This window comes from Vigna angularis, chromosome 4 (genome assembly GCF_016808095.1).
Source record: "Vigna angularis cultivar LongXiaoDou No.4 chromosome 4, ASM1680809v1, whole genome shotgun sequence".
NCBI lineage: Eukaryota > Viridiplantae > Streptophyta > Magnoliopsida > Fabales > Fabaceae > Vigna > Vigna angularis.
This window is the reverse complement of record NC_068973.1, coordinates 40,729,648-40,748,369: the sequence shown is the minus strand read 5'-3', so window position 1 is coordinate 40,748,369 and position 18,722 is coordinate 40,729,648. Positions and strand designations below refer to the sequence as shown.

At 27.8% G+C, this 18,722-nt stretch overlaps 2 protein-coding genes across 2 annotated transcripts; both read right to left on the bottom strand.

Moving 5' to 3' along the window:
• Positions 1 to 991: 991 nt before the first annotated feature.
• On the bottom strand, positions 992 to 4,601 carry LOC108342907 (GDSL esterase/lipase EXL3). The gene is made up of 5 exons (XM_017580810.2): positions 4,239 to 4,601; positions 2,192 to 2,322; positions 1,843 to 2,076; positions 1,506 to 1,758; positions 992 to 1,427 (listed from the first exon to the last, which is right to left on the bottom strand). The coding sequence occupies exons 1-5, from the start codon at positions 4,519 to 4,521 to the stop codon at positions 1,237 to 1,239; spliced, it is 1,092 nt and encodes a 363-aa protein (XP_017436299.1). The 5' UTR covers positions 4,522 to 4,601; the 3' UTR covers positions 992 to 1,236.
• Positions 4,602 to 12,255: 7,654 nt separating this feature from the next.
• Positions 12,256 to 18,360, bottom strand: LOC108342908 (GDSL esterase/lipase EXL3). The gene is made up of 5 exons (XM_017580811.2): positions 17,769 to 18,360; positions 13,308 to 13,438; positions 12,993 to 13,226; positions 12,630 to 12,885; positions 12,256 to 12,535 (listed from the first exon to the last, which is right to left on the bottom strand). The coding sequence occupies exons 1-5, from the start codon at positions 18,043 to 18,045 to the stop codon at positions 12,345 to 12,347; spliced, it is 1,089 nt and encodes a 362-aa protein (XP_017436300.1). The 5' UTR covers positions 18,046 to 18,360; the 3' UTR covers positions 12,256 to 12,344.
• Positions 18,361 to 18,722: the final 362 nt, after the last annotated feature.

Genomic DNA, 18,722 nt, shown 5'->3' with positions numbered 1-18,722 from the left:
TTAAAAACGCTACCTAAACCGTGAGTGTACATACACGAATATTCAAGGGGTAAATTAATTTAAATTGAAATAGTTGTTTGAATGGTTTAATGTATATAATTTATATTTTACTATTGTTAACCTTTTTAATCAATATAGATCTGAGCGTGAATTTGGTGGCCAAAATCAAGTCACGTTGACATGTTTTCCAACACAGCATTAGCTATTATACAGTCAAACCTTTCATTGATGAAAAATTGACGCTAATATAACTTTAGCATCAATCTTTAAATTTTAACCCCAACGTTTAAATGAAATTTGTTTTAATAAGTGAAATGTAATCTATTCTTGCATAATATATTTACAGATTAATTTAAACATTTTATCAATAAGTTATTAATGACGTATCATTACTGGTAATCATATAAAAAATTCAAATAACTTCCACTTTTATGAAATCTCTAATATAATATTAATTATAATAAATCTATAAAATAATGATTTTTATCTTTATTTATATTTTAAGTCCTCAAAAATAAAATCTCAAGAAACATATAAAAGTGCTTGTACATTTTATTTTTCTATATAAATGGTACTAATAGTATTTTCTCTAGTTACTTCAAATATATTAACATAACATTGTAAGGGTGAATAATTGCATTTTGTTCTATTATTAGCTTTGGAGTTGGATGCTTAGATAATGACTTTAATAAATTTTTAGTAAAGTTAAGAAATATATATATATATATATATATATATATATATATATATATATATATATATATATATATATATAATCTTGATTTATAATTTACGTGAGACATTTGAATGTAATTTTAATTGACGGGGGATAGTAATTTTAATTTTGTTTTTCTAAACTAGAATAAAAGATGTTTTTGCTAATTCATTGTTTTCTATATGTGCATTAAATTAGATGCTGACCTTGATATTGAAATTTTCTTTCAAAATTAATAAATAAGAGTTTATTTTATTGAAAAAATAAAAGTAAATGTAATCAAAATCAGTGTAGCACTCTTATTTATAAAATTAAGAAATAGAAATAACGATAAATGATAGGAGTGCACGAAAAGGAAGGCCGTTCCAATGATAGATATGCAATTGCACACGTAACAATCACACTCACTGCTAAAAACTTGATAACGTTGATCGAACATGTTAATCTTGCTGGATGATGTGTGTTGTTCTAAATATTATAATCAATGCCATGCGTATGGCATGAGGCGAATCTTGAGAAACTCAGAAGAAGCGACTTAAATAGTTTTGAAGGATTTGGGCTACGAGCTGTTTGTATACTTTTTCAGTAGGATGATAGCTATCCCAAAACACATATTTAGAAGCATCGGAACATGTTGCATCCAAACGGTTGCAGAGAACAGAAACCTCCAATTTCCCTGTGCCACAGCAGCCTCTGTCCATAACTTCATAGCCTGCAACATAAATCAACTAACTCAATCAATTAAATAATTCTACAAAATCATTTCAAAAGTTGCTCGAGCTTGATTTACCATAGCTTTGGTAGTTGACAATGATATCCATTAGGGGGTTGTAAACGTCAATGTAAACGATCCTACTATCGGGCAACTCACTCAGAGAATCAAGTTTGCTTGAGAGTTTAGAGTTAAATAACTTGGCCGCGTAATTGTAGTCCCCAGCGCATTCTCTTTCCAAGCCTCCGGCAAGTGTTCTTTGCGATGGAACGCAACCAATCGGTGGTGCACTCAGTACTCCGATTCTTCGTGCTCCGAGTCCATATAATTCCTTTACCATATTTATAAGATTCAGTGAACCTTGAAATTCCAGCTTTTGGTACTGAAAAACTATATTAAAAAAAGTGAAGAGTACCTTCAAGAAATCAGTAGCGGAATTGCACATGAGATCAGTGTAAGCAGGGATATCATACTGTAATTGACGAGCGCGAGCGACAAAATAGGTGTTTGCAATGTCGTCACTTCCGGCTACCACAAGGAAAAAACTGTTGGCTAAGATGAAGTTGGTTCTATCCAGTCCAACAATTTGTTTCAGCTTCTCTACGTATTCTTTGAACATTTCTAGTTGTTCGGACATTGATATCACCGACTGATTATCGTCATAATATACAGTTATCATAATGAATTACAAAAATCAATCACAATAAGCTTGCATGAATTGATGTTAATTAGAGTAGTGAGAATGATTTAGAGCTTCAATATACCGCTATTTTTGGCGTTAGAGGATCGTATCCGGAAGCGCCGGAAGCAAAGCACACTCCGGTAAGAAGGTCGTCTGGCTTGAGATTTGGATCCAAATAAGCTGGTAAAAGCTTCTTGATACCCAGTTCTTCAACTGAAAGTCAATCGAGTAATTAATTAGTTGCCACGTGGAACCTATTTTGATTGCTACGTGAAAATGAGAGGGCATTTAACTGGATTATTTTACAGAATTTACTAATTCATATATTTAAAATGGATCAATCATGAATTATTATATAAATGGTTGTGAAAAAATTATTAAAAAAAATTATTAAAAAAAATTATTAAAAAACATTTTCCAAAACAAAATAAGAATGTATTTGTATCTGAGGAAATTAAACGAAAAGTTAAAATAAGAAAAAAAAAGTACACATTTATGATTTTAGCAGTAGAAAAATTGATGGTGATACGTAGTGTTAACTGATTTCACGCTTAAAACCTATCATATCATATAGCACTAACATTTTAATATTAGATGGGCCCTCGTTTTTATGCATATAAACACGTTATATATTGGTTAAAATTTACTTTCTCAATTGTTCTTTTAAACACGTTATTGGTTAAAGTTTCTTAAAATAATAAAATTCAGTGAGTTCTATAATTTATATATAAATGATTCTTTTATCACTTTATAATTTGTAATTAATTTTAGTTTAATGAAAAGTATGTTGGAAAAAGTATTTCAAATATGATCTATCAATGACTTAACAATCGTATGGTTATTAAGAAAAGGTAATTTTTTATATCTATTAAAAAGTATAAACGATAAATTAGTAAATATAAGTTTTGGTATAAAAATTTATTGAGCTTCATAATGCGATGCAAAGTATTTTTAGGGTTCGTATTGTTGATATATCAACGTCATACTTCAGTTTTTGTGAAGGTGCCTTTCATGACATGTTTTCTTATTATGCATAACGATGTAAAATATGACCGAAGAAATGAAATGAACCATTATGGTTATTTTTTTAATTCCACCTAATAGTATCCTTGGATAATGATCATTAATTTTTTGCGTCTTTTAAGATGATTATCATTCGAAACTTTTTTATTACGTGTTCATAACACTCGGGAATCATGCTATTATGCTTAAGTGTGAGGTTTCACAAGAGACACGCATTTCTATTTAGGGTTCAATTGTACTTTGCGATGAAGCATCGTTTTCATTTATGTTACAGCAGCTTTATGGTCTTAAAGACGCTTGACGTAACTAGCTACCTGTCTTACTATACCATGAATATTAATATTTGTTTTCATGTATCATATATCAATCATATCATCCCCTCACAGCATAGCTTTTATAAATACTACTTTGCTCTTTTGACTGCGAAAATAAAAATAAAATCCAAGGATACAAATATAAAATATTTTGTACGATTGCATGAAGATTTTTCTTTTTTTCAAGTGTCAAATTGAAGTTGTTAAACAAAGTTTTCAAGACAAGGGGACCATGGCATCGCCACCATTTAAATGGCAACGAAATCAATGAATAATCAACCACGAATATTTAGAAAACCTTTTATTCAAAAACAGTTTAACAAAAATATTACAGATTTGAAAGTTAGTTCATCAATGAAAGTAAAATATGATATACAAGTAAAATATTCTCAGAATATAAAATTGAAAAGATACTCTAATTAACTCTTTCTCATTTAAATCAAATTTGAAATTACAAAAACAATGTTCACTAAATCCCATAAATATACTCTCTCATCAATCATCTCGTCAACCTATTTTGATAACAAATCACTTCGTATTATTATTATTTTCGTAATTAATGAGCTTAAGTACATAAGTTTTCCATCTCGACGTAGAGTTGTCCTAATAAATAGTAATAATACGCGTGTGTATGTGTTTTTCAGTCATAGAAAATTTAGTTTTAGTTTTGAAAAAAAAAATTGCTTGGTAATTGTATAGTTAACCATTTTGATTTGGGGAAGCATATATGAAGTTGGAAAAGTTAAAGAAAAACAAAGTGGAGAGAAAAGAGAAGATATATAGTGTAAGTACCTATCAAATCCGACGGAATTTTTCCGTTGCAAAATCTACCGGTTGGAATTCCTCCGTCGAAGTCTTTACCGTAAGGAGGGAAGTTACACTTCACCAGCGTTTTAACCTTGTTGTTGTTGCCCGGGTCAATGATCGAATCTCCGAAACCTATCACTGCGGGAATTGAAATATTTGGTGGCAGGTTCACCAAGCCCTTCGTTCTCAACGATAAAACTAACAGTAACATCAAACGGAGCATTAAGGTGGTTGTACGACAGTTCAAGAACTTCGTAAACACAGCCATGTATACTGTTGCTGTTTTTCCACCCACGGCTATTGTTCTTCACGACTTCTCTCCCGTGAAACAATCAAATAACTTCCATTAATCAACGTCTATTTATACACACGAGTCCTTTTACTTATTAATTGCAAATTGCATCAAGCGGTTGATTATGCATTAACTTTTCAACTTTTTAATACCAAGAAAAAAACATGGTAGGTAAGATTACCTCCAATGCAGATCCTTTTAGAGGAATTGTTTAAAGTTAAACCACATTTCTTAACATAATTTACACCATTTTACGGAAACAAATAATTGTAAGAGTTTTAATTTTTTTTTTCATAAATAATTTAAATCCATCTGATATTATAAGATTTAGAAATATTAATATCAACCATTTAACTAAACTTTAATATCAACCATTCAAATTATTTATGTGATTGCAACTTCGATTTTGCATTGACCAGAGATAAAAAAAGTATTTTCAACGCGGAGAACAGGTTTTGGTTGAGAGATCAACAACACCTTTATTGTCAATAATTGTGAAAATAATAGACTGAATAGATATAATTGAGAATTATAAAATGAGTTACGGCTTCGTTGCTGCGGTACATCATATACATTCGTAATACGGTAGATGGAACCTTCCTCTGTACACCTCGTTAATTACTTAAGCCTGAAGATACAATGCAACCTTCCTCTGCACCTATTATTTATATATAATATATATATTTATATTTATTTATACACAATTACTTAACACAGATCCTTGATATATGTCTCTTCCTCTTTCTTCGGTCACATTGAACACTTCCGAATTTTTTTCGTAAAGTTGAGTGAGTATATATATTTGAGAAAATAATTGTAAAAAAATGAATTTTTGTATTTTTTTTCAAAATGGAAAAGAATAAAAAGTAAGAAAATGTAATGTTAAGTAAATGTAAAAGTTTTTTTTGTGTGTTATAAAATGTTATTTTTTATATACGTTAATGTGCAAACAATGATATGCATGGTTGAGGTGTCTTATTTCTAGTTGATGTGAGACTTTCGCTAGGAAAGACTCCAATCATAAGTCTGATATCATATTAGAAAGTTGTTTTTAAGTCTAACTTAATTTCACAAAATCAGATTGTATGGTGAGGTTTGTACTCCACTTATATATATTATAATTTGATCTTATCTTTAGTTAATATGAGACTTTCAATAATATAATCTGTAGAATATTGGTTCATTTGAAAACAAAGTTATACTCTTTAGTGGCGATAACCAAACTTCAGCTATTAGTTACAGTAAAACAAAGCTTGTGTCTACCATGTTCATGAATTTGCCGTTTTTGATTATGTCGCCCTTTCATTTAGCTGACTAATTATGTCATGCAGCGTGGCCAACACTGTAAATCCATGTAAAGAAATGTAAATTATATTTTCACGCACGTACTACTTTCGTATTCAATAAGAATTCAGCTGATTCCGAAATAACTATGGTAGTTTAGTGATGTAATATGTTTTATACATAGGTTTACGCCAATACTTATTTTAGTTATGCATACATTTTTTTTATAGGAAAACCTTTGAAAAAAAAAACAGTTTTGTTTCTCTTTACTAATAAAACGGAGAGATATGATGGGGATTTGAAGTGGAGGGAAACGAATGGGTTGTTATTGGTTGGGAATATGGTGACACGCTGCAAATGGGTCACCATGTTTTTGTGATGAACTTTATGTCAATGCAAATCCTTCTCGTTATTAATCTACCTTTATAATAAAATAATAACTCTCTTAATATCTTTCTTTCTTCTTTACAAGATTTTACCCTTATTTATATTTAAATGTCTAAAATTATAATTAAATAAAAAACTTTAATATATGTAATCTAATTAGATATGAGTAACTCAGCTCGATCCGGCCCGACTCACCATGGGTTGATTACTTAGTGAGTCTGGATTAAACGGATTGGCTCACTAGCTCATTTAATTATAAGTTTTTTTTAAATAAAAAAATTACAATTTTTTTAATTCAAATCTAAAAAAAGGTCACACTAAAATGATGTTAAACTTCAAAACAATTCAAAATTAAAAAAAAAAAAAGTATCATACAATTCAAACGTAATCCAAATGTGCAAAAGGTAAACAAATAAGTTTTTAATATTGATAGTTTTTGTATCACTTGTCCATTTATAATGTTAGAATCTTGAAATCTATAATATTTTTCTCTTGAAACATCTTTTTTATCACCATCTACAATATAATACAAAAAATATTAATTAATAATATTGAAATAAAAAAATAATAAATAATTAAATTAAATTAGGTGGGTTGGTGAGCCAACCCAGTGAGCCGGATTTTAAGTAACTCGGATTGAAAACTAATCCGCATAAAAAAATTACATTTTTTCAAACTCGATCCAACTCAAATTCGTAGTGAGCCGAATTGGATCGCGGGTTACAACTAATTTTGACACCAGTAATTCTAATCTAATTAACAAAAATTCTAAACATACTAATACTTTTTGAAAAAGAAAAAGTAAAGTTTTCGGAACCTTTAAAAAGGCTATCGTAGTAAAACCAACTATACTATTTTTTTTATGGAGAAAACAAAAGGATAGGTGAAAGACAGCTTAAATAAGAAGAGCAAGTGGACAGGAACAACAACGGTAATGAAAGGATGGTGAGGATCACGGATTTCGGAGGATGTTGATGATACTATTAATAATGATTGAAAAATGCTTTCGGTGACATACCTTAACCTGACACCAACAATTAGTTGAACTGCATCTTCGATACAAAGCCGTCACTATAGAGTCAAAGATAAAGGCCACGACCACCTTCAATAGGTTCCACCATCCCACACATACATTAATTCAATTCTTTTAATAATATTTTAATACAGTGTACATATTATTTTTTATTAAATTTAAAATACATTAATACATAGGAATCAGAAAAAAAATACACAAATGTTATATTAAAATATTTTAAAAAAATTTATGTGAAAATATCTTCTTCTTTTTAAACTATTTACGATTACTTTTTATATATTGAGAGTAACAACTTCATTAAAATATCCTCTTTTTTTCTTAATAAATATATTATTTTCACTTAAGTTATTCTCATATAAGATTTACATGGTATTTCATTCCGATTCAATTCATTTATTTAAGTGTAACATGAAGAAGAAGAAATAACTAAAAGTGCGTTATAAAATGAAAATATCAGAGTTACTTTGGCACAAATTATAAGTACACGGATAATTTAGGACATGAAGTATTAAGAAAAAAAATATGGATGGAGGGAGCGTTCACAAGGGGTCATTTGGTCTTTACGTTTTAATTCCATTTCTACGTTTGAAATTAACTTTTTTCTTAATAATTGTGAAACTTTTATCTCTTTTCGAAAATAAAATATAAAAAAATCAAAAGTCAACTATAAAACTGGACTTAATTACATTTTTTTTCCTCGTATATCATATTTGTGTAATTTTGAACTTTCATAAATGTGTTCAAATTAGTTTCCAAAAATATTTTCAATTATGTGATTTTTTTTATCACCTTATTAGTATGTAATTAAATTTTTAAAATTTTGTTAACACATACGTTAATGTTAGAATTGTATTGTTTAATACACGTGTTCACATAACCTAATAGCACCTTTAATGAGTTTAGTATCAAAATCGAGGAGGACAAAAATAAATTAAGTGAATTAGCATATGTATTAGATTACATAGCATTTAATAGATCTTTTGTATAATTTTACAAAAAAATTTCTATTATTTCGATTTAAAATTTAAATATAAGTTCAAATATCACATTAGATTGAAATAAGAAAATAAAACACTAAATAAAAATAAAATATTTATTAATTTATTGTTTTAAGATTTTGAAGAAAGAATGATATTGATAGTTTATATATAGTTAAAATAGTAAATTTTTTTCTGGATAAATAATAATTAGATGTGTTTTATTCAACTTAACCACAATGACCAACAATAATAGTTGCGCTTGAAATTGAAGCACTTACTTACCCCTGACACCATCAAAATCTAGGTACGGTGATATGACTTTTGAGACACAACAACAATAAATTTTTAGCAATAATATAGTTTACCAGAGTATAAAAAACTTGCGTGTTTGAAATTTTTAATGATATACGAACCAAATAAAATAATTAAAACCAGAAAGTTTGAGTGCTTCAATTCGAAAACTAATTCGTACACCAAATGAGTCGTAAATATATATTAAATAAATATATATGAGAAATTTAAAAAGCTTGAGATAGCTGTATCATGTTCTCGTGAAGAAATGTGCAAGTCTGATTCATGCACGATGCAAGTGGGTGTGGGCTACTCCATTTGATAGCTATGTCATAATGAGTTGAAATTCATTAAATTAAAAGTACAAAATCTATGGACGAAGACTGACAGATTATATAAACAGAGAAGTTAAGTTTGAAAGTGCTTTAGCCATTTTCAATAAATAAATCTTCCAGCTCAAACTCCCCCACATCATTCAAACTTGAATTGGTCACACTCATTTAATAATTTCATGATGCTACCAAAATCCACATAGCAACATCTGGAATGTGATCAACAAAAAAGATTTAGGCAAATGTTGCAGACCCAAACTTAGAGATTAAACACAGCTCATAACTTCACTTTTCTTTAATATGAAAGTCATGTCATAAGTGATGACGTACATATGTATTTCCTAATCATTCATTCAATTTTATTTTATTTATGATAAATATTATATATTTTGTTTTTTGTTTTATCTAATTGACCCTTAAAAGTAATAAACTCTACACGGACTGATTTAGTTCTAAATTTTAATATGTTTTAAACTAGGAAAATTGATATATAAAAAATTAAATTATCATGAATTAAAATAAATTAAAGATTAAATATATACGTAATCTTTAAATTTATTCATTTATATATGTTTCAAACTTTGATATATTTAAATTTTTAAATTTTAAAAATGAATGAATGCAAGTTTTTTAATATAATGAAATTAAATTTTTTTAAGGTATTAATTGATGTTCTAAAATAATATTTGAGTTGAAAATATCAAATAATATAAGTAATTCAAATGTGAGTTTGAAACGTGGTTTAACATAAAAAGTATTAAACACAATTAGTTTAGATAAACTATATATATATATATATATATATTTAAAATAATAAGTCAAACTATATTAAATTTTAAGAAAAATAATGTTGTGTAAAAGTTAAGACTAAACCTTGATTAAGAGTTTAAAATCATATGAATAAAAGATTATTTAAAGAATAATTTAGATTGAATATAAACCTAAATGTTATATGTAAATACGGATAAAGTTTTAAAATCAATTTATATAGAATTAATTAAATAATGGGTTGAATATATTTTTTTATGTGTCCAAATTATTTTGTGTTAACACGTAAGTTGTTTACGTCTTTTTGATATATTTTTATTTAAATATTTACTGAAAAATATTTAAAATGTTAAAAATTAAATTTACATAATTAGGTTAAAATAAATATATGTTATTTTTAAATTTTAAAAACTAAACTATATCACAAACAAGTACAAATTTTAATCTAATGTGAAAGAGAGAAAAAACATATTTAATCTTTACATTCATACATTATAATTTGGTTAATGAGTATGCCGGTTCATTTTGTCTGGTCATTGTTGAAAGGACTTTGAGCATATATAGTTATAAAAGGCCTTCTTGTTCTTGACAATCACAATCACGTGCATTTTTGGGACCACATTTAAATTAAATTTAATATGCAGATGGCAACTAACTTTTTTAGGTGTTAGATAACAGATAAAATTTTAAAAAGTGGGGAATATCAAATCATATCATATGCACTGAATGAATCCTAATTCCAATCGTCCAACCTCCATTGTTTGGTAGTTGCTGCATCCCAATGCCCAATTCCCAACTGCCAAATAATCAAATACCCTAATTACATTTTTAATCTATCAATCCACTTTCCACTTTTCAAATTTCAAAAACATTATTTTATTTCATACTATCAAATTTACTGTTTAAAACTAAACTAAGAAAAAACACTTTAAATATGCTTTTTTCCTAAATGCAATTGCTCAATCTAATTTAAATTTGACTTTTTTGGCCATTAAATTTAAGATAAGGTCATATCATGCGAAATGAACAACTAATGTTTTGGATAATTATAATTTATTAACTTCAACAATAACACACTACTCCATAAATTGTATTATGGGTACAGGTGTAGCGCGTATAATAATACCATTTGATTTTTATGTAATCATGACATTTTAAAAAATAAATAAAATATACGTCTTCATTAATTTTTATTTGTTTCTTGAGGTTATTTTACACATTAGAAAATATAATCATTTTTCTTGATTTTAATAAAATAGTTGTAAAATTTTATTTCATTTTATACTCTTTGTCTCTCCATTTCCACACAAGAAAAAAAAAATCCCACTTTTCTTGTTACAATATGTATTTTACACTATTACAATATGTATTTTTGTTATACAATTAATACATAAATTTTAGGTATACTATTAATTTATTAGTAAAATTTAATGCACCTAACTAATTTTTTTTAATATATGTAAGCTATTTTTTTTCTTATGTATGAAAACAGAGAGAGTATTGTAATTGATAAAAGTAATTAATGTATTATTAAACTTCGCAAATGACATATCAATAACAATAAAAATTATTTCTAACAATTTGACACTAGAAAATAAATGTAGATTATTTAATTTTCAAAAAAATAGAAAAAAGATATAAGTATCGCGTACCTTGACAAACTACACTAACAAATTATATGGGGTTCGATTTATTAAAATATGATTCAAGAGAGAGACGAAAGATGAAGAAAAAAAAAAGAAGAAATTCGAGAGTATGACAGAATCACAAATAATAACTCAATTATGGAAAATCTAGATATTTGGTTTCAGAAGCTAAATTAGGAATTGGGATGTGAAATGAAATTATTTAGTATAAACTTGTTTCAACATTGATTGAAAAATTTGGATATGAGTAAAATTAATATTTAATTTTTTAAATTTAATATAGATATGGGGATGAGAATAAGCATCTACGTTCTCCTCTGGGCCTTTTTTATATCCGATCCCTTTTAAATTATCCAACAACTGTCTCTTTTAGATAATTTAAAAAAATTATATTATTTTTATTTTATCTTTGTGACTTATGTATAGGATATATTCGATCATTTTTATTTTGTTTACCACTATTTGTCTTTTATTCAAATATTATTTTATATTTTTATTTTATACTTATATAATTATTGTTTCTTTTTTATATTTAATTTTGATTTATATATTAATTTTTTATAATATTATATTTTTCTTTGTCGTATTACTGATTGTTTAGAGTCAACAATGATATGAAAAAAAAAACTGAAGTAATGGTTTGAAAGTGTTGAATTTCCCATAATGAACATATCACTCAAAAATAATGAAACAAACTCAATTGGAGGGGAACACATGAATTATATTCATAAATCCAACACATACTTAAGAAACAGATAGTTTAAACACAGAGCTATGGATTTAATTAGTTACTCATAAAAATAAATGAATCCAAAAGACCAATATAAACATGAGAAAAATACATAATTAAAAAAAAAGCTAAAGAGAAAGATATAAAGCCTTTCTTTATCAAATAGATAGTTATCTTTATTTCGTTTCCAAGATTAATGACAAAAATAGACATATAATTAAAGTGAAAGTTAGTCAAGCCGAACATAATGTGCTGAACTTCTTTTATATTATTAGTATATATAGATTAAAATGAATAATGATTATCATGTCTTACAATATATATAAAAGTAATAAGAAAGTGATATCAGATGAACTGGTACATATATTTTTGGAGAATAGGAGGTACGAGCTTTCTGTAAACACTTTCAGAAGGATGAAAACCATCCCAAAAAACGTAGTCTCCCGCATTCTGACACGTGGGGTCCAAAGAGTTGCAGAACACTGCAGTCTCTATTTTGCCCGTACCACAACATCCTCTGTCTCCCACTTTAAAACCTGCAATGCAATCACAAAATTATAAATTCAACTTTTCTTATATTTTTTTTACTTCACAATTTTCTTTTATAATAAGGGAGAAAAATGAAATTACCATAATTTTGGTAATTTACAATGATATCAAGTAGAGGGTTGTAAACATCAAGGTAAACCACCCTGGCATTAGGCAAATTCTGGTTAAGAGAAGCCAACTCCTTAGCCAGTTTGCTGTTGAATAACTTGGCCGCTTCGTTATACTTTTCTGCACATTTTCTGAGCAATCCTCCCAAAATTGTTCTCTGAAATGGCACACATCCAATTGGTGGGGCACTGAGTACTCCTATCCTCCGAGCACCTAATTGATATATTTCCTTTCAATTATATTGAGAATAATTAATGTATGTACATTTTGCCCACACAATTAATAAAAATTGCATATATTCTTTAATTTCTGAGATTAGTTAAACATTCTGCATACCTTTAAGAAACTAGAAGCTGAGCTAACCATTAGGTCAGTGTAAGTAGGAATATCATATTGCACTTCTCTAGCATGACTCAGAAAGTAAGTGTTGGAAATGTCGTTGCTGCCTTCCACCACAAGGACAATGCTATTGGCTAGGATGAAGTTGGTTCTGTCCTCCCCGACAAGTCCTTCAAGCTTTCTTATGTAGTCTTTGAACATGTCTATTTGACCAGACAATGATATAGCTGTCTGGCATTAAAAATACATGTTTCTGTTATCAACCAAAATTTAAGAGCTGATGGAGAAGAATGAAACTGAAAGTATCCGTACCGCCATTTTAGATGTGAGAGGATCGTAGCCTGAACCACCAGATGCAAAACAGACACCAGTGAGGAGATCATTAGGTTGGAGATTTGGATCGAAATATGCCGGTAGAAGATCCTTAATTCCTAGTTCTTCAGCTGATCAGTGATCATATAACAATAACAAATCTTATCACTCTCGTCAACAAGTTCAATATAAATGAATTTCATTTATTATCCGTTTATGTTTCTCCACCCTCAGAAAACAATTGTACAGCACTTTAAAAACATTTTGTTCTGTTCCGATATCTTTTTAACCTCGTAAAATTAATATTTTTTTTAATTGATAATATTAGTTATTAATATTTATTAGTGAGAGAATTGAATAAAATTAATATTTTTTCATTCCTATATGCTTTTTACCTTTTAATGGACGTTGGTATCAATCGATTACTGAATTAAATTGTTAATAATAAAATGAAAATATATTTTTTTACTCTATGAATTTGTTTTCCTATGATTGATAACTATTACATTTGGTGTTTTCATTGACATATAACAAAGAATAATCATAGGAAAGAGCTTACCTACGATATGAATGTTAAGACGTGAACTTTAAACTTAATTCAATCCCACAAAATCAGCTTGTATGGTGAAGTTTGCACCCGATTTATATATTATAATTTGGCCTTATCTCTGGTCGTTGTGGGACTTTCAACACACCCCTTCACGCCGAGATATAGACATCTCGAGCGTGAGAGTAGAACTAATGGGTGGTCCGATAGTGGTCCGATAGTGGTCCGACAACGAGTGGTACAAAATGCCTATGTAAATCTCGCTAGGAAAGGTTTCAACTATGACTCTGATATCATGTTAAAAAGTGAACTTTAAATCTAACTCAATCCCACAAAAGCAACTTGTAGTAAAACAATTTTCATTCGCATTAAACACCTTTGAAGTTGATAAAACTTGCAATACTAAGAATGTAATGAGATATGAGATTATTGAATATGCATTGAACAAATTGATGAAACAATGCACAACAAAAACTCAAATTCTGGTATCAACCATTTCAAATATAAAATGTTAAATTTGGTTTTTCTAAATTTGACGATATTAATACACTTCAATGCATATTTAAGGGCAACAAATTTTTTAGTTGCTACAAAACTTCATATGAACAATGTTTAATCATTGTTGCAAAGTGCTTATGTATTATATTTATTAGTTCAATTCTTAGTTGGGTTTTCTTAAAATTCTTGAATTAGAAAATTCAGACTTCTTTTTCGTATGAATGTCCTAGTTTTCGTACGTTTAAGTTACTCAAATCAACTCAGTTGATAAGTATTATATAAAGTTTACCACTTTGCATAATTAAGCTATAGGAATTTCAAATAAAACTCTTTTGAATTATTTTATTGTGGGTTTAAAACTGAATGTTAGATTTTATATCATTGACCAAACTTCAACGATATTAATTTTCGATGCATTCACCAAATATTCGACAAAAAATATATTCCTTAAACTAGAACTTATAAGACACCATATTTTCCCAAATCACAAGCCACGCTCAATGAACCAATTTTCGAAAGTTGAAATTCAATAGTCTCTCCCATTCTTACCTACACCTCCTGCTACTAGGATGAGGTTAAGATAAATTCTCAAATTGAGATGAAATTGTGTAGTTCTTACAAGTTTTTATTAGTATTCGTTAATAGAAGAGTTGAATCATAACTTTTCTCGTCTCTTTTATTAAATCTATCAATCTATCAAATCAATCATATAATTCTTAAATATGAGTAAGAGAGTTGAACTCACAATCTCTTTTACTTTCTTAACTTTATTAATAAATTAATCTTACATCTCTTATCTTACAATATTTCTATCTAATGATTTATTTAAAGTGAAAGCAATACACACTTTCAAATTACCAATTGAAACTATTCCTATTTTTCTCACGTGTAGCTAATAGATTGATTAAAATTTTGGTAATTAAAATTGAAAAACATTTCTAGTAAATTACTTGCGTATCTCTCATTTATAACCAAATAATATATTTAAATTAAAAAAATTTCAGAGGAAACGATTGCTATAAAAATGACTGATTAATTCAGTTATTTAAAAGTGCTTTATAAAATAATTTAATTCAGTTATTTAAAAATGCTTTATAAAATAATAATACGACATGTATCTGTATTTTTGTTTTGAAATTAATTATGATGCACTAACCTTAATAGGATAATTTTAATTAATAGGATGAATGTTTAAGATGTCACTTCAAATTCATTTTACATTTTTCTTATAAAAATTAAAATTAAAAATAAACATTTTAAATACGACACAATTTTACTATGATAATTCGTTTAATGGTTAAAATATAAAAACCTAAGAAATGATATTTTAAAAATGGTAATGGTTTAAAATAGGGAAGACTGAATTATTTTAATATTAAAGAATTTTAATATGAATAGTTTACATATAAACAACTTTCATAATTTTAAAATACATAATTTTTTTAGAAATCACTTTTTTTTTATCGTTTTTTAACTTTTCTCTAAGAGTTCTCGCTCCCTATTTATCTGTTTAAAGATTGGAGACCACTTAAGTAATCATCGCTAGGAGATCTTCAAGTTTAGCCGATCAGTTTATCAAACAAAGTAAATTGATTTTCTGTTAATTTCTTTGGTCAATTTTGTTTTCCTTGCATGCTAGCTCTATTTGTTTTTCATGTAGCATTTGACTCTTTTATAAGACTCTTTGTTAATTAGTGGTCATAACGGTGTACCCTGATCATGTTTTTGTGATTCGTAGGAGTACATAGGACATCCTGTACGTTTATAACTATTTTAGGCTTCCTAAAACAATTTAGTCTTCTATTAGGTAAGAGAAGCTAAATACTTCTTTTATATCATTTTAGTGCTTTGATAATCTGAGTTAGTATATGATTGAGTTTGATTTATAGATTCAGCTTGTTTAAGATTTTGTTGTGTTGTGGTATACTTGCTTGAAGTTTGATTTATATGCTTAATTCTTGTTACTACGCTCCCTGTTTCATAGTAGTCTTTGTTTTCTATGTTTTCTGATTTTTTATTTGACTTAGACGGGTATAAATTGATTCGATGCATGATTATTTTTTAGTTGAAATGGATAATAGTACTCATGTATGTGTTATATGTATGATGATATTCAAATGAAATGGGAAGTGTGAATTAAGTATGTTGTGAAAGGGATTCCAAGGAGAAATCCTTATTGTTGTTATGTAGTGTGATGTATTGAATGAGGGACTCCAGGACTTGGGGATGATTCTAACACTCTTAGTAGCTTTCAATCACAAGTAAAGAATGATGGTTGTGTATGAAGAGTAGCAGGTGGTCCTTAGCCTGATGATCATGTATTGACCATAAATGTTTAACGAATTAACCTTGGTGTGTGATAGTTTGATATGGGTGGTTTGCTTCACCACACACTGGACAAGCTCCCCATGTGTCAAACATCATATTTATTATGATTGAAGTCTAGAGTTGATAAGTTTATTTTTGTATTGTTTGATTTGAACAATTGTTGATATATTAATGATTTAAATTGTATGAATGTTCATTTATACTTTAGCTTATATCCTACTTTTTTTGTTTGCATTTGTGTTGTTTTTTAACTTAATGGTATGAGTAGAGGATGATATCTCTTGTGAGCATGTGTTAGGTGGTGGTGAAACTAAGGCTTAGAGTCGAACATTTTGTCGTTTTTTTTTGTTTTGTATAGATTAAATTACGTTTTTGGTTCAATATAGTATATTTCTTTATAGTGTATGACTGTGTATATGTTTTACTATTATATATTATTATATTTGGATAATTGTGATAGCAGATCATATGTTTTTTTGAGTTAATTGATTTGTATTATTAGAAATATAATGAATCTTATAATAGTTGAAGACTATAAAAAAAATTAAGATGTTACATAAAATATCTCTAATTACAATATTTAATCACTACAACATTGTAATAATTGAAATGCACAGTAAAAAAACTCATTTAAAAAATTAAAATTAAATTAAATTTGTCATCTATTAGTATTAATATGATCAATTGCATTACCAGATAAAACATTACATATAATATAATAATTCAAATAAAATATTGCAATATAAAAATGTCTAAATAATAATAAAGTTACATGTTCACATCTTATACAATTAAAAAGAAAATAAAATGCGTTTTATGTAAAAAAAACTAAAATAATAAAAGTATATTTATTAGCGCAGAAAAATATAATAAATAATGTTTTATGTATAAAAAATGGATAAATATTTTAAAATATATGGAAATTAATTATAAAAACAGAAATTGTGGAAATATTAATTAATTATCTAACTTTAAGAACTAATTCATTAGTTATCTGACTTTCAAAGATATATAAATTCGATTTTATAACAGTATAAATATCAGAAAATGTTCAATAAAAAAAAATAGAGAAGGAAAGAATAATGTACCTATAAGATCGGAAGGAACTTTTCCGTTACCGAATCGACCCGTCGGAATGGCTCCTTGGAAGTCTCTACCATAGGGAGGGAAATTGCACTTTGCAAGCGTATGCGTGTTGTTGTTGTTGTTGCCGGTGTCCATTATCGAATCTCCGAACACCAACACTGCAGGAACCTTCAAATTTGGTGGAAGTTGCAATGCTCCTTTGGTTTTGCAAAAGACCGTCATCAACAACAGTAACATCCGACGGAGCAGAAGTGAAGAAGGAATTAAAGAAGAATCCATGGCGGTGGTACTTCTTAGTCTAATTTCAACTGCATTTAAATAACTACTCAGACTGTCGCACCAACAACAAAACAAGTCTCACGCAACAATCTCCTCTTGCTTTAAGCTCATTCATTGCACGCAAAAAATTGTTTCATCTAACTTCTGACTGCACGGACCTTTCATTTATGATCTCTCTCTAATTTTTTTCTATTTACATCAAAACCCTCCTCAAAACTTATGCCAAGTAACAGTTATCTCTAACTAACTGATACTGCCTCAGTTTATACATTATTATCAATTTCGTGTTTCTGGTCGAGATTTTCTCTCCATTGATGAGAGGTTCATTAAATAATAAGCTGGTGTCAATCATCTTTGGCAAGTTGGTGAACAAAGCATAAATAGAGGGGTAAAGGGAAAAATATACTCGATTCGGAAGAGTCTTACGGAAAGAACTTCACATAAGATTTTGCCGATAAAACTAGTTATGCATTCAAAATGAATAATCAAAAGAGTAGATGTTACTTCACTACGCTTTTCTCAGCCTAATCTTTTCCACTTGAAATATAAAACTAAAAAGATTAAAAAAGGCTAGTTAGTAATTTAATTATTTTTTTGTTCGTTTTATATATTTGTTTTTTTATTCAAACAAATCTTCTTTATATTAAATAGAATCATGGTAGTTTTTTCTTTAAATT

Coding starts and splice junctions, on each gene's coding strand:
- LOC108342907 (XM_017580810.2), bottom strand. CDS start 4,521: ATGGCTGTGTTTACGAAGTTCTTGAACTGTCGTACAACCACCTTAATG. Junction 1,759..1,842: donor CCGCTACTGATTTCTTGAAG/GTACTCTTCACT, acceptor AATATGGTAAAG/GAATTATATGGACTCGGAGC. Junction 1,428..1,505: donor TGTCAACTACCAAAGCTATG/GTAAATCAAGCT, acceptor TTTATGTTGCAG/GCTATGAAGTTATGGACAGA.
- LOC108342908 (XM_017580811.2), bottom strand. CDS start 18,045: ATGGATTCTTCTTTAATTCCTTCTTCACTTCTGCTCCGTCGGATGTTA. Junction 13,439..17,768: donor AGTTCCTTCCGATCTTATAG/GTACATTATTCT, acceptor ATCACTGATCAG/CTGAAGAACTAGGAATTAAG. Junction 12,536..12,629: donor TGTAAATTACCAAAATTATG/GTAATTTCATTT, acceptor ATTGCATTGCAG/GTTTTAAAGTGGGAGACAGA.